Raw genomic sequence first — 14564 nt, 5'->3', positions numbered from 1 at the left:
TCACAGGAGAGGTGGTGCTGATGATCCTCAAGTGCTGCAGGCCGCCGTGGCACTGAGGCTACTTTGCTGAGTATCTCAAAAACTGGAACTGCCATCACACACCAGCTAGGGCTTACCATACCGACACAGAGAGAAAAAATATGTCCCAGCTACTGAAGCCTTTTGTTTCTTCTGTTTTTTAGTTTTCTAGCTGGACCTACTAGACCTCACCCCCATGGCTAGTTATGCACCTGAGTAGTCTCACACATGAGTGGTCCTATTAAGCTCAGTGGAACTACTCATATGAATAAGCACTCGGATTTAGCTGATCAATTCTCTGTCTTTGTAAAGGTACAGAGGTTACCACAGTGCATATCTCTGTGTTGTCACGGTATAAGTATCGCATAATGTCCCAGTGAAATCACATAGGTGAAGAATTTACTTGCAACTCCAGTCTGTCACTGCAAAATGGGACTTAAATAAGTAAGTAAATAAAAAGTTGATAAACTTTGAGCAACAAGGATCTTATTTTCATGTTAGCATACAGCAGTGTAAAATCAAGTGAGCATGATATTCCATGATCACAAATTTTACCGTAGCAAAAGGCCCCTGAATCTCACTCATTTCCTCTTGCAATTAATCAGCAGTGGATGTATTGCTACTGCATGAGCTGGCCCTGCTCGCTGTGGCCTGTACAGGGCTTGAAGTGCGAGCTAAGGCAGAAAATCTTTGGCATCCGAGCTAAGACTTAAATCTAGAGTGTGCCACCTCATCATTTTGTGTACACATGATCCCATCAATAGAGAGAAAATGGGCTGTTGGCCTCAGTTATACACACATGCTATGGCTCTGGTTTTGAACTGTTTAGAGAACTATAGTGAAAACCTTCTTGTGGTTTTAAGGACATAAAAAGGAGTCCAACAACTGCGAGGGCTGAATCAGGCATTGCAAACAAGACATGGTACAAGCCCCATCTTGGTTCTAGTTCTGTTTTTTTCCATGTCTTCCATGAGCACTCCGAGGTACTTTAATTCTCATTTTATGTCCTCTCACTAATAAATCCCCATGAAATTCACATTCTTAGTAGCTATCTGGTATGCCAAGCTGTTTTATTTCACAGATAATTAACACATGTTGGCTAGCTACTTTGGGCTAAACGTACTGAATGTTGCAATGTGTGCTCGCTGGTGCCTTGTGCTTAGAAGCCTTTGGAAAATCTGTCTGTCAGCTGGTTTTCTGGTCACTGCAGGCTTCTTTTATTATCCAAATTATATATTTTTTTTATGATTTTACAACCAATTAGAGGAATTTCTGCTCTTTCCTGGAGCATTTTGTTCTTCCTTTTGTCTAGATCATGGAGTGAAATTTGGTACAGGGAGAAAAGCAAATGTGACAAAATATAAATAGTAAGTATGTGCTTGAATAAGATAGGACTTACATAAATGGAGCTGTGTTTGGGGCAGACACTGTAAAAGTGAACCAAGTGGCTTGAGCTGATGTTGGGAAATGGTTTTCCCATCCTATAAAAGGTTTGATTCCTCCTTCACTTTCTTCCAAAGTGAAAAACAAAAACCAAGCAGACAAATCTGATGGCTGGAGTTGGTTGGAGTACTCATCTGCAATGTGGAAGCTGAAGGTGTAAGTCGTATCTTCTAACGGTGTTATCATTTCTGTTAGGCAATTAATTGCAGCTGGAGTTGCATCAGCGCCGAGCACCCCACAGTCTGGCAGTCAGGGAGCTAATACCAGGTGGGGTAAGGTAGGAAGCAAGTCCCTGGGCCAGGTAGGGTCAAGTTTGATTCTTGCATTCTACTTCCCCATGCCAAAGGCTACCGGCTCTGCCTGTGTGCTTCAGGTTTTTGCCCTTTGTGGAGGTGCAGAACTGCATCCCTTATTTTTCAACTTCTGCAGAAAACAAATCAGTATTTCTGGAATGGAAATTGCTGGGAAACCCCAGCAGCTCCAGCAGATTTGCTCCCTGCCCCAGAGGGCTTGCAGAGTCTTACCAAGTGTCTCTGTGAAATAAAGATAGATCGTCTCTTTCCACAGATTCTCAGTAATAATTTAAGACTTATAGAGAGTAAGATTTTGTTTGCTGGGCTCCCAGTGGTGTTAGTGAGGAACTATCATCCCTGCTTACAGCAGTGGGAGAAATGAGGCAGAGCAATAAACTGTCTTGTGCGAGGCACAAGCAGGATTGTGCACAGCAGCATGTTGCACACTCTGCGGGACCTGAAGCCGGGTCTGTCCATGCATTGCTGCCAGCCCCTGCAGATCCTCCTGGAGACCCTGGAGTTGTCTTCTCACAGGTTTATTTCAGCCTTTGACACTGGTCCTCAAGAAACACAAGTTTCTAAACTGGTGGTCAGCAGTGGTAATTCAGGAAAGCCTCCTGCCTCTTTTCCTGCTGAATATCCTCAGACTGACCAATAGGTATCTATCTTCTCCAGAAGGCAAGCAACGTAAAGCTTGCCAAAATTATCTGAGAAATAAAGGTGTCCATTGTGGGTTTGTAGCCAAATACTGTAGAAGTCAAGGGCTATGAGATGTGCAGGACAGGAGCTTCTCACTTAGGTGGTGTTTACATTTGCCTTGCACAGTCTGGAAACAGATCCAGCCCTGAGAAGCAGCGAGTGTCACCTGGGGGTTGGTTTACATGTTTGCAAATAAAAGAGTTCGTGAAGACAGCTATGTCGCTGGGATTGCACCCTCATTTCCTGCATGCCAGTGGATTTTACACTGGCAGAAGAGTTTTTGCTGATGTAATTGAAATCAGCCCTCTGAGCACAACCAGCTGTACTTGGAACATGATCTGTAACTGTGTCTTCAGCAGAGATTTTGCCAGCAGCTCTATTCTGAGCAGCAGGCACAGCTACGTTACCAGGCTGGGAAGAGGAGGGTAGGACTCCTAAAGAAAGCCTTGGTTTTCTGCTGACCATTTACTGAGGAAATCTGAACCCCTGGATGTTTTCTCTGAGCTGTCTGGTTTGTATACATACATATTAAACGGGAGTTTTGCAGGTGCTGATTACTGTTTCTATAGCAAATCATGTTCAAGCTGCTTCTGTACTGCTGACTTCCCTCTCTCATCCTGCATATGGTCCATAAACAAGGAGAGATCAGGCAGGATTGTCATGTGAAGGGTTCTCACTGTGCATAAATGCATTTTGTAGAGAGTCTGCTCTCCATGTCAATGGCCACAGGCTTTGGTGCCCTTCTATAATGCTCGTACACACTGCTGGTGGCACAGAAACTACCTGACCTTCACACTTCCTACCTTCATTCCTAAGCCTGGGTTAAGCAGGCTCAAGAAATCCTGACTTCTTTTCTGCCTTGTCATCTTTTGAGTCCAGGGAAAAAAATAATAAAAAATAACAAAAAATAATTTAAAAACACCACAGGAGAAAGTCTTCTTTAGATTATCATATTTATTATCTTAAGGGAACAGTGCAAAGAAACAATATTTGATAACATTATTAAATCTACAGGATTTGCTTGGCAATTCTACCTGCCATTAACTACACTGCAGTCAGGATGTGATCCGCTGTGTCTAATTCCACTATAAATTCATTCCTTCCAGCTATCTAAGAGCACTAAGAAACAGGATATTAAAAGATTTAGGTCCTGATCCAATAAGGGTGTTAAACAAGTCCTCATATTTAGGCGTATAACTGATGCTCTTGTCTCCTTGCATGCTGAAGTACGCTGCTGGCTCAGGGGGAGTTTTAAAAAGTCTGAGGGCCCTTTAGAAAGTTCCTGCTGTTAGCAATGTCTCTGTCTGCTTGCCAACCCAAGCAGAAGAGGCTGGTATGAGAGGCTTGCAACGCAGGTACCTGATCATCTCGGTAAGTGCCCACGTGTTTTACAGGTTGCGACAGCGAGCACTGGGGACCCCACTGCAGCAACCGCTGCCAGTGCCAGAACGAGGCCCTCTGCAACCCCATCACAGGCGCCTGTGTCTGCGCAGACGGGTACCAGGGCTGGCGCTGCGAAGAGCTCTGCGACCCCGGGAGCTATGGCAAGGGCTGCCAGTTCCAGTGCCAATGTCACAACGGAGCTACCTGCGACCACGAGACGGGAGAATGTCACTGCGCTCCCGGCTACACGGGGGTGTTGTAAGTTGGATGAGTGTCTTTTACTCTGCATCATTTAACAGCCTTGCTTTGACTGCTTTTAAGGCAATGAGTAATTGGCAGAACTTAAACAATTTATATATTATGCACTTTTCTTTGTAGAAATCAGGTAACAGAATTTCCGAGAGACAAAATAAAGGAAATCTCTTTTTTTTTGCTGCTAATTATACCTGTCTGCGTACCAAAAGAAAATTTACTGCTAAAGGGAACTTAAAAATCCATGACATTTTGCAGCTTGTACAACAACTGTAGCTGTTCCTAGTTTCAGTATGTGAGCACAATCCAAATTACAGTTCAGTTTTTATAAGCAAATGGACATTTTACTCCTTAGCAATCCAGTTCAGTATCAAATGGGACTTACCATCTCCAATTTATTTGACTTTCAATCTAACTGAGGAAGCATTACTGTTAACTATATCAGCTTACTATCTAGGGGGTAAATTTTTAGCATAGTGAGGAGGGATTTAGTGGTGTGACTCCTATTAACTTTAACGAGAATCATGTAGCTAAATCCCCATACACCACACTGAAAGTTTACCAATAGGATTCACAAATTCTGCATATTAATTTTAGGACAGCAAGCAATAGTTCCTTGTTTAAAATTGCCCACAGTGTAACATCAGTACTCATTAGAGATCCTTCAGTAGTTTCAGAAGTAATTATGTTTTTCAAAATTATTTAAGGGGAAAAGAGAATTTAGTCACTGAATCTGCTCGGAGATCTATTACAGGTGACTTAATACTTCTACAATCTAGTATTGTTTGTTGGCCTGCATGAAGGAGAAGGTAAAAATAAAGATAATATTAACCCTCATAAATAAGTGATGTACCTTTTGAATATTTTATTTAGTACCTGATTTCTTCCTAGCCTTATGACCTCAGTCCTGGAAGCACTCACTGATAAAGCTTCTGCTTACTATCAGGAGTGGTCCTATTGACATTACTGTGCCTGCTCTCAGCAGTGTGTACATGCAACAATACATTGTATGAACATCCTCATCAAAGGACAATCAGTTATGGAAAAAAACTACTGTAATTTCAGAACCTGGGATGAGAGAAAGAAGCGAAGCTGAAAAGCACCAGTGTGTAAAGGCCTAGGAGATGCTGTGTTTTGCAGGGACATGACTTACGTCGTCCCCCCACGAACACTCAGAGAGATCCAGTGAGCTTAAATAGCCTTTAAATGATGATGAGATCTTGCCAGCCTGTTATACATTGCAAATGATAACATTTTGTAGTGGCTGAAGAAATTTCAAACAATTTCATTCCATTCTTTTATTATATTTGCAGCTTCTGTTGTTGCTCTGTCACATAATTTACATTGGGGGCTTCATCTAGCAGCACTTACCTAGACAATTTTCAGGGATGTGAGTTGTCCTTTGAGATCGGTGGCATTCGGTGCCTACATAAAGATTGCACTCGTGCATCAGCCTTAGAGTGCTGGATCCATGGCACATAAATAACTCCAGCAGAAATAACAGAAATCTTGGCTAATTGGTAATGCCAGCCAAGGCTTACTGAGGTTTCATAATTTGCATAAGGACTCCATTGATGGCCTGTGTTGTGGATTTTCCTCATTTGCTATTTCCTGTAAGTTCTTCTAAATGATCTCTTCGGTTTTTGTTTCTTCTCTCTCCATGAAGTTGCGAAGAGCGCTGTCCCCCAGGCAGTCACGGAGCTCAGTGTGAATTGCGCTGCCCTTGCCAGAATGGGGGAGTCTGCCACCACATCACTGGAGAGTGCTCCTGTCCTCCTGGATGGATGGTACGTAGGTTATTCGTGCTCATTCATCATTTGGAGCTTGGCATGGGAAGTTAACTCCTCACTGTCTCAGCAGACACCTTCCCTGTGTGCTCGCAGTGTGTATCCTCTATTTCTTGTCGTGACCTCTAACAATTCTGAAACTGGGACTGCCTTTGTTGTGTGCACACAGCACTCAGGCCACTAGTCTCTGGCTGGTGGCTACTGTCATAGAGTTAAACAAACAGAAAAAACACAGCCACTACTCACTGCACTTCTGTGTGGGAGGAGAAGAGGAAAAAATTCCCTCTGAATTACAGTTGTTTGGAATATTCCCTGCACCATTAGACACTGCCCTCACACGAGATAGAAAGCTCAAAGCCCAGCTCAGCATTGTCAGAAACATTGCACTGTTTCCCTTTCAGGAAACGAGGGGAGAGAGAAGTCAAGGGGAATTCAATGGCTCAGGCAGTCGTTAAAGCAGAAGGAAGATATGCAGGGAGACAGAGACCAGTTCAGTGCCCCGTCCTTACTCAGGCATTATTCCCATTGATTGCAATAGATTTGCTTGCATCAGGGGTCACCCTAGAGAGAGCAAATTACCCTAACCTTTAATCCTCTGTGTCAAGAAAGCAAGGCCAAACATTTTAAAAGTCCTTAACTTTATCAATAATGTGATAATTAACTCTCTCGGGGCTTGCCAAGTCTCACAGGCCTACATACCATTTAGCTGAGCTAAGTTTCCTGGCGTTTTTCCCACATCTGACAATTAGTCTCTTGGCAAACTTGCTGGATATTAATGCATGCAAGTACTGTGGTTTTCTATTTTAATACAAGGAAGACCCTGATGTCATCTTATAACTCTGACTTCTGATACGGCCCTTATACCCATTAAAACGTCTGGGGACTGAGCGAGATGTTGATGTTCCTTTGGCTTGGCGCAGCAAATGCTGCCCTCATTTAGGTTCTCAAGAATGTTTGACCACCCAGCTTTTAGGTAAAATGTGTCAACCATGAGATTCTGGTGGCTATCAGGCAGCGACACAGGAGAGAACACTGCTGTGCAAACTTTTTGGTAGAAGCCGTGTACTGAGAATCTCTCTCTGACCAGCAATCATGGCCAAGGTGATGATGATAATACTGCATTTCAAATGACAAAGTAGCTGAAACTTCTCAGAAACTAAGTAAGACAATGACACCTTACCCTGAACGGGCATTCAGTGGAGATGAAGAAAAGATTCCTTCCTAGAGAACACTTTCTAATGCATAAAGGAAGCATTCCAATATTTTGTGGGGCCTGTCAGTCTATTCTGGCAGTTAACCTAAGGACTGAGTAGTAAAGTGATTTAAATCAGCTCCCCTAATCTTCTGCATGCCCACATTTCTGAGGATACGAGCTATTCTGCTGTACTCTTCCTTCCTTGTATTTTATCATCTGGTGTTCTCTTTTTTATTTTCCAAAGTTACAAAGTCACCGAAGAGATTTAAGAATAGAGCAGGAAATTTTTAGAGGTCTTTTAGGATGCAGCGTAGACCCTAAAGAAGAGCCGCAGTACTGGGGCTGCACAGCAGCTGTATTCTGGCCCACTTCTACCCTCTTCCTTACAGCTTGGAGTCTTTCCTTTGCATTTTTAGTGGCCCAGAGAGACTTTCCTGAAAACTGTGTTGTTGGCTGCTCTGTCCCCAGAGAAACCCCAGAGTTAACAATTGATGTTTGAAACAAGCTTAACTGAAAATTGAAGAGAGAAATCAAGTATTCTGGGGGAAGAAACTGAAATTATAAGTAAAAGCACTCAGCTTGTAAATGTTGAGATTTTAAGTATAAAGGGTCTCTCCAGGGTTTTAATGAAAAGCTGGTAATTCACTACACAGGGAGAGAAAAAATATTTTTTCATGCTATAGTTTTAACTCTTGGTGGATGGAATGGTTTCTGAAGTGAGACACAAGTGGACTGTAAATGAGCGAGAGAGAGATGATTGCTAGACAGCATTCATTTTATTTCACACCCAAGATAGTCTTTCTTTGACACCAGGAATTTTACTTGCTGATTTTGAGGCTTGAGACTGCATGTACGTGTTGAATATACCATCGTGTTGGAAGTAGAGAATTCTCCCTGGATTTATACAAGTGCAAATCCACTTGGATTTTATTGCTGTTGGGTGAGCTGTGACTTTTATCCCTTCCTAGGGTAGACTTATTAACAGCAGCTCTGTTCCCTCAGGGGTTGGTTGTCTCTGGGATATGGAAGAGGAGGGATGAAGTTGAAGAGGAGGAAGTCTTAGGGTTCTTAGGTTCTTCCTTGGATCTGCCATCTTCAGAGCCTGGTTCTTTTATTACCTGCAATATTCCTTTCCTCCTGCTTCCTCCCAAGCAATGCAGACTCTCCAGAAGCAAAAGATGTTGTACAAACTGTGTCCTGTGGGAATTTATTGTCTCACGGGTTTTTTTACCAAGAGGATGGTGACTAACAGCGCATTCTGTTGAAAGAGTCAACAAAATGGGGCTTCCAGCATTCTGCAGTGATGGGCTTTTTCCACTTCTGTGTCTTTGTGGGTGTGGGAGTTAGTGGGTGGCTGCTTCAGGGCCTCATCAACAATTTACAGCTCTAGTCCTATACATCTCTCATTTGCAGCATTAAATCCTCCAAGCACTCTCAGGAAGTGGGGAGGGAAGTTAAATTCAGCTCTTACAGCGCTTCTCAGAAACACTTTTGAAGGACTAGATTTCCATGCTCAGGAAAGCAGCAAGCTTTCCTTGCATGACAGAACATTTGTCGCCAGCAACACACCCTGCTTGACGCCAGATTCCGTTCTCGAGGCTCTGCATCATGGTGCCATGTTAATACAACACATCCTAATGTGCTAATCACTTCTTCCTCATTCCCTGAAACCTCCACGCTTGATGAAGTTTGTAGTTGCGTCTATTTTTCTTTCTGTCTTGGATTTTAAAAATGGGATGGGAGGGCGAGGAGAAGACAGTAGGGCAGAAAAAAAAAATCCTTTCTGTGCTGCAAAATTGTAATAATATAGCAAACAATGTTAAAAGCAGAAGCTGGTGGTATCAGAGCCTTAAAAAAGCTGCTGATGGGGTGAACTTTGCAGATTAGATGTGTAAGCAGCAGGAAACGGTGCTCTGACATTTGATCCTCCAGAGAAGGATGTTTTGGATTCCCTTAGTACATATTAATGCTAAAAGTTTGCCTGAAGATTCTCTGAACTCCGAGGGGATGCATCACAGAGTATTGCTTTCTCATCATTTGTTGATGGAAATCCTGTTCTTTTTGAGACGTGAAGAGAGAAAGTATTTATTATCAAGATAAATGGACGCTTAGATTTTCAGATATATAGCAGTGTGTATTACTTAAGCCCAGAGACACCAGTTTTTTAACGCTGTAATCTGAATGTTCTTGAACCAAGGCCAAGCTGTCTATTTTACAGCCACGGAGTCACCTATCACTGGCTGGGAAAGGCTTGATGCATCTATTTTATGGTTACGTTGAAGAGCAACCTCTCCACTTTGGATTGTGAACACTGCTGAACTTCCCAAACTCTGCAGAAGGGAACCCCAATGAGTGAAAGCAGCTCCTGTGTGCTCCTGTGCTGTATTTTGTATAGATTTGTTCTAATATATGCTTCTTTTCAAAACACCTTGCCCCTGGCTCTTAGTTAGGGAACTAAGACTTCTGGGAGATTAAAACAGAATAACAGGGACAAAAAAAAAAAACAACACCACATTTCTGTCCAACACTTCGCGCTGTGCATGGCACTGGCAGCAGCTCCACTTGCTACCGTTGCCAAACATTTTCCAGTGTAGGACCCCATCTTCAGATCACGCACTGCCAGAATGGCTTTGGCTGAAATTATGCAGCTGGATGCCAGCCTCAGATTTTATGTTTGCTCACATAAAAAACCATTTATACAACTTCTAAGAAAGTCTAGGGAAATCCTCCCGAGGCCCTGACACTTGGCAGGGAACATGATATGACACCTGGAGGAAAACCACCTGAATTTGGCAGGTGATTCTCCAAAGAAACTGCCCATGGGAAGCATTCTCTGCCTGGGGGATGAAGAGCTGAAGCAAGGCTTGCCCAGCAATTGCTTTTCGTGCTGAGCAGTGCCAGGGTGCACAACCAAGAATGACCGACTGTTCTTCACTCTCAGGGATGGTTACGTGGGATGGGGAAGGAGGAAACAAGTTGGAGATTTGATGGCTCAGGACGAGAGAAGGCTGAAAGGGAGTGTGCAACACTCTGTGCCGACTGAAGAGATGAGGGTAGAGGGAAAGAAGCGGGTAGGAATTCATTGCATTATGACCGTTGACTGAACTATTGCTCTCTCTGCGACCTTACCAGGGGCTGGTGTGTGCACAGCCATGTCCTTCTGGAACATTTGGAATTAACTGCAGCCAGGACTGCCCATGCCACAACGGAGGACACTGTGACCCTGTGACAGGAAAATGCATCTGCACACCTGGGTATATGGGAGACAGGTAAAAATCAAAACTGCAAAGCCTTTACTTTTAACCATCAGTTGGCAATATTTATATCCCTTCTTGGATGATCTTACTCTCAGAAAAGCGGTGTTACGCTTCTCTTGCTGCAATTAGGTTCATCTTTCTAAAGCAGTTCAAACATTATAAATGTGGCAGTGTTATTACTTTTTATTGGCAATGCTCTCCATTTACAGTTTTTTTAATATAACTTTTAAAATTTAATGGATTAAATTTAATTTGGATATTTACAGTGATAAATTTAATAGAGAGCATTACATGTTTACAAGATATGTAAATGAACTATATTTATACAAATTAATATCCTCAAGAGTAAGCAATGCAGCAGTTTAATGTTTCCCTCATCCCTTCTGTGCTGCTGCAGCACTGATCCATCTCAGACACCAACAAAGGGTGATAAATCCTCAAAATTCATAAACGAAAGCCTTCACCCATAAATCAATCTAAGAAGATGATAATGTTGCTTTACAAAGGTGTCATGGACTTAGCAAAATGACTACAGAGCAAAGTCAAGGTGGGATTGTAACACATCCTGGTTTAGCCCTCAGCTAATCCTGCCAGCAAGGCTAACAATGGGGAGGAAGCTGCAGATGAAAAGCTTTCATTTGCAGTCTTCACTAGAGATTGGACTGTGTCACCAGACTTTGCAGAGACCCTGGGCCCAACTCACTAGCGTATCCTGTGCTAAAGCCCTTTCTCCTATATCTTTCCTTCTTTTATTAGCTAGAACAAGCTAGTGCTGGTATGTCAACATACACTACAATTATATTTTTATGCAGCAAAGCTCACCGGAATTTCTCATTTCTTCCATCATTGTATAATCAGCAGGTCCTTATAGCACCCAAACAGACCAGCCTTCAACACTGCTCTGGTGTTCCAAAGGCCGTGTTCTGTCCCATTAAATGTGGGTGCTCCTTTTTTACGTTTCATTGACGGGGTAATTGGCAAGGGGCTCTGGAGATTATGACAGGATTTGCATGTGGTTAAGTACGGTGGAAACACTTCTTATTTCAAATTAATTTAGGGGAGGAAATATCAGCGTGTCTCTCTTCCCCCAGGCAATGATTTCAGGATCCCTGGGATACACTGCGAGGGCACCATATAATAACTATTGCTAACCAAAGTTTTATTTTTCTCATCTTTTGGAGACAATGCCTCTAAAAGAAGCAGCTGTGCAGCCTGGACACCTACAGTAGTGACCGCACTTCAATCGCAAGCTGCCCTCAGTCCTGGCCCTCTGGCTGTAGGTCTCCTCATCTGGTTGTTGCAGACCCAGATCGATTTCTGGCCGTAGGTGAATCAGCAGCATTAGAGTTGTCAGGAGCTTCCAGCCAGCAGCCTGCAGCTGAGCCAGCTTCTTTGCTCAGCTGCCAAGATAGCCTCCAGCCGCGAGGGAGGACATGCAGCAGAAGAGCTGGCTCTGCTACAGGAGCATGGCACAGGGAAAAAAGCAGTTGCAGGGTGTTGTACTGCCGGCACCACTGAGGTGCACTCCAGCAATAAGAGCAGAGAAACTGGGAACCAGGACCATTGATGGACCCGGAAAGGAGAAGGCAAGTAGGTATCAGAAGACCCAATTCTGTCTCCTATCAAAAGCAGGGTTTTTGCCACTTTATCCCCCTTTAGAAAGGGTCTGGAGAAAAAGGTTCAGGGAGAGACAACAGAGAAGGCACAACAGGGCAGACTTCATAAGACCTGTCCTTGAGCACAGCGAGTGTGGGCTCTTCAGATCTGTCCTTGGAAAAAGGTGAGAGAGATTTGGACTCCAAAGAGAGAGGTGGCTTTGGATGACAAAGAGAAGCAGGGAGGGACAAAATAAGGCACAATTGGTTGGAAAATGTTGAAAAGCTGAGGGAAGGTCTCACAGTGAACCCAAGCAAAACCCTTAGGAATGGATCACCTGCCCTCTCCTGGAGCAGGGAGGTAAAAGATAGACACTGAAGGGCGAGGCTGAGGAGCAGAAATGTGGGCACATGAAAAGGCAAATGGATACGGGAAAAAGTTAGGAGAGAGGACAGTTCTGAAAGCAGCAAGGGAAACTAATATTAGCCTAGAAATTACCACCTTCTCAGAATGTTCTCAGAATGATAAAAATGTTTCTCTATCAACCTTTAATCAGCCCCAGCGAAAGGCAGAGCTCCAACTGAATGCGATGGGCCCATGGCTTCACTTCCCTTGCCTTTCGCTGGGGCTTGGACAACACAAACCTGCAACGCTTCACTCCAAAGAGGCGCGCATACCCTCACCTGGCTGTCAGCTACAGCTAGCTGGAGGGAGATTGCCCATTGATTTCCATGGCAGGAGCAGGCACAAGGTCTTAAAAAAGTCTAAATTGCTTTCATTAGTTGTGTGTTGGTAGAGCATGGACAATGGAATGCATTAGTCAGCTCCGTGTTAGTTTAGGGTCTATTTTACTTTCTGGATCTCGTAGCTGTTGCTGTACTGCAAGATAATTGCAAGTGCAGCAGGAGAAAGCTGCTGCACAACAAAATAATTATTTCTTTGAAATTGTACAAGGCGATGAAAAAATATTCTTAGTAATAACAGATTTTGTGAATAACAGCAATATAAAAGTAAACGTGCTTTATCTACTATTATCCTTTTTAATTGTCGATAAGTACTGTATAAATCCACCGCCCATTGTCTCGTGCAGAAGATAATAACATGTAGTTAGGTAAATATTTGTGGAGATGAAATGGTTGTAAAGGTCTGTGTAAGTGTAATTGCCACACTTTGTTCCCTACCTGTTTTCCAGGAAGAGGCAACACACTAAATATCTAGTAAATGGGCAGGCACTATTAATAACTGCAGGCAGCTCTGTGCTGTGCTGCAATGACTGGATATGTCATGCAAATGTGTGTTTTGCAAACTGGAAAGGAATAACAGCAGAAGCACAGTTAGAAGCTGGGAATGGGGAATTCAATGGCTGACTGGAAAAGCGAGCATACTGCTTTAGCTTTGTTTTACATATTGCCATTAAACTTAAAGGCTAAGTCTGAGCAGAATAAATACCACATTTGTTGTAACAGTGTGAGCAGACTTAGTCTTTCGTTGTTGTGTTTGTAACTTCTATCAACAGGAAAGCGATTTGCAGACTAGGGTTTTTTGGATGGCTTTCAATATTTGTCTGTGTGACATAAATGTGATCACTGTTGTGAAAATAAACAAACAAAGGAAAAAGCCCCAAATATTTTACAGCAGTATTCCGTTAAAAATAAAGTCCACCAAAACTGTAGGTGTATGTACCAAGTTCATCAGTTAAGCAGGCTGTCTTATGTTTAATATTTTGTGAAATTGCTTCCATTAATTCTACAGGTGACAGCCATATTATCCTGTCCCAACCCAAATAATTATAGTACATATTAAAGTACAGTGGATATTGTAATACGAATCTCCCCAGATAGGCAGAAAGCAATGTAAATTAAACAAGAAACATAACTAGGGTTTAGCAGCTCATTTTGTAATTTAATTGAACAATGTATCTGGTTGTTAATGGTGCTATGGACACATTAGATTGATATGTTGCAAAGGAAAGATGTTTAAGTAGAAAGCTAATTCCTGCTGTGATTATTCTTATGTTCCAGAGGAGTCATTATTAGTATTCTTTGTATAAAATTCATTAGCAGTAGCTGCTTGATCTCCAAATAAATAAGTTGGTTAAATTGTTAGTAGAAAAAGGCTAATTATGTAAATGGATTAGGTCGTCAATATTTCATTTCCAGATGCTTTTCTCCCTGCTAGGTAATGCTTCATCTTCGATAAATATAGAATGACATAGTGCACTATTGACTAAGTATTCATCTCGTTGAGTACAGTGCTCTCCTGCTAACTAGTCGAGCTGTGTACGGCAGTGGAGACAAAAGGCATCTTAATATGTTCTTCATTGCATTTCGTTTGCTTCAAGTGGTTCAGCCCTAATGTATCCTCGTTCTTTGCTGGTTGTTTCCTTTGCAGCTGAACTACCCCGAGAGCTGCAGGGCTAGCAGCCAGTGCCGCTGGTGGTTCTCTGGGCTCTCTCCCTTCCTGTTTGTCACAGGCTCCTCTCTTTGGGTCTCGTCTGAACTCCTGAACTTGGATTGTGTAACTAGCAACTGCGGTGGTGCTAGCTGCAATTAAATCACTAGCTCGGCCTTTTGCTTTGTTCATTTATTTTTAGTAAAATGCGATAATCTGAAGCTGCAATAGCAATTCTCTTCTTATACAC

The 14564-nt window shown here is 42.8% G+C and overlaps 1 protein-coding gene across 6 annotated transcripts in view; it reads left to right on the top strand.

The window, feature by feature from the left end:
* MEGF11 (multiple EGF like domains 11) overlaps positions 1-14564 on the top strand; it is a 200296-nt gene that overhangs the window by 103080 nt on the left and 82652 nt on the right. For all 6 annotated transcript variants that reach the window (XM_035335633.1, XM_035335629.1, XM_035335630.1 and 3 more), the window contains exons 7-9: positions 3848-4094; positions 5755-5875; positions 10203-10339. In XM_035335633.1, coding sequence (XP_035191524.1) covers positions 3848-4094; positions 5755-5875; positions 10203-10339 — 505 coding nt within the window. The remainder of the gene's footprint in view (positions 1-3847; positions 4095-5754; positions 5876-10202; positions 10340-14564) is intronic.

Source organism: Oxyura jamaicensis, chromosome 10 (assembly GCF_011077185.1).
Source record: "Oxyura jamaicensis isolate SHBP4307 breed ruddy duck chromosome 10, BPBGC_Ojam_1.0, whole genome shotgun sequence".
NCBI classification, from domain to species: domain Eukaryota; kingdom Metazoa; phylum Chordata; class Aves; order Anseriformes; family Anatidae; genus Oxyura; species Oxyura jamaicensis.
This window is presented reverse-complemented; position numbering and strand designations above follow the sequence as displayed.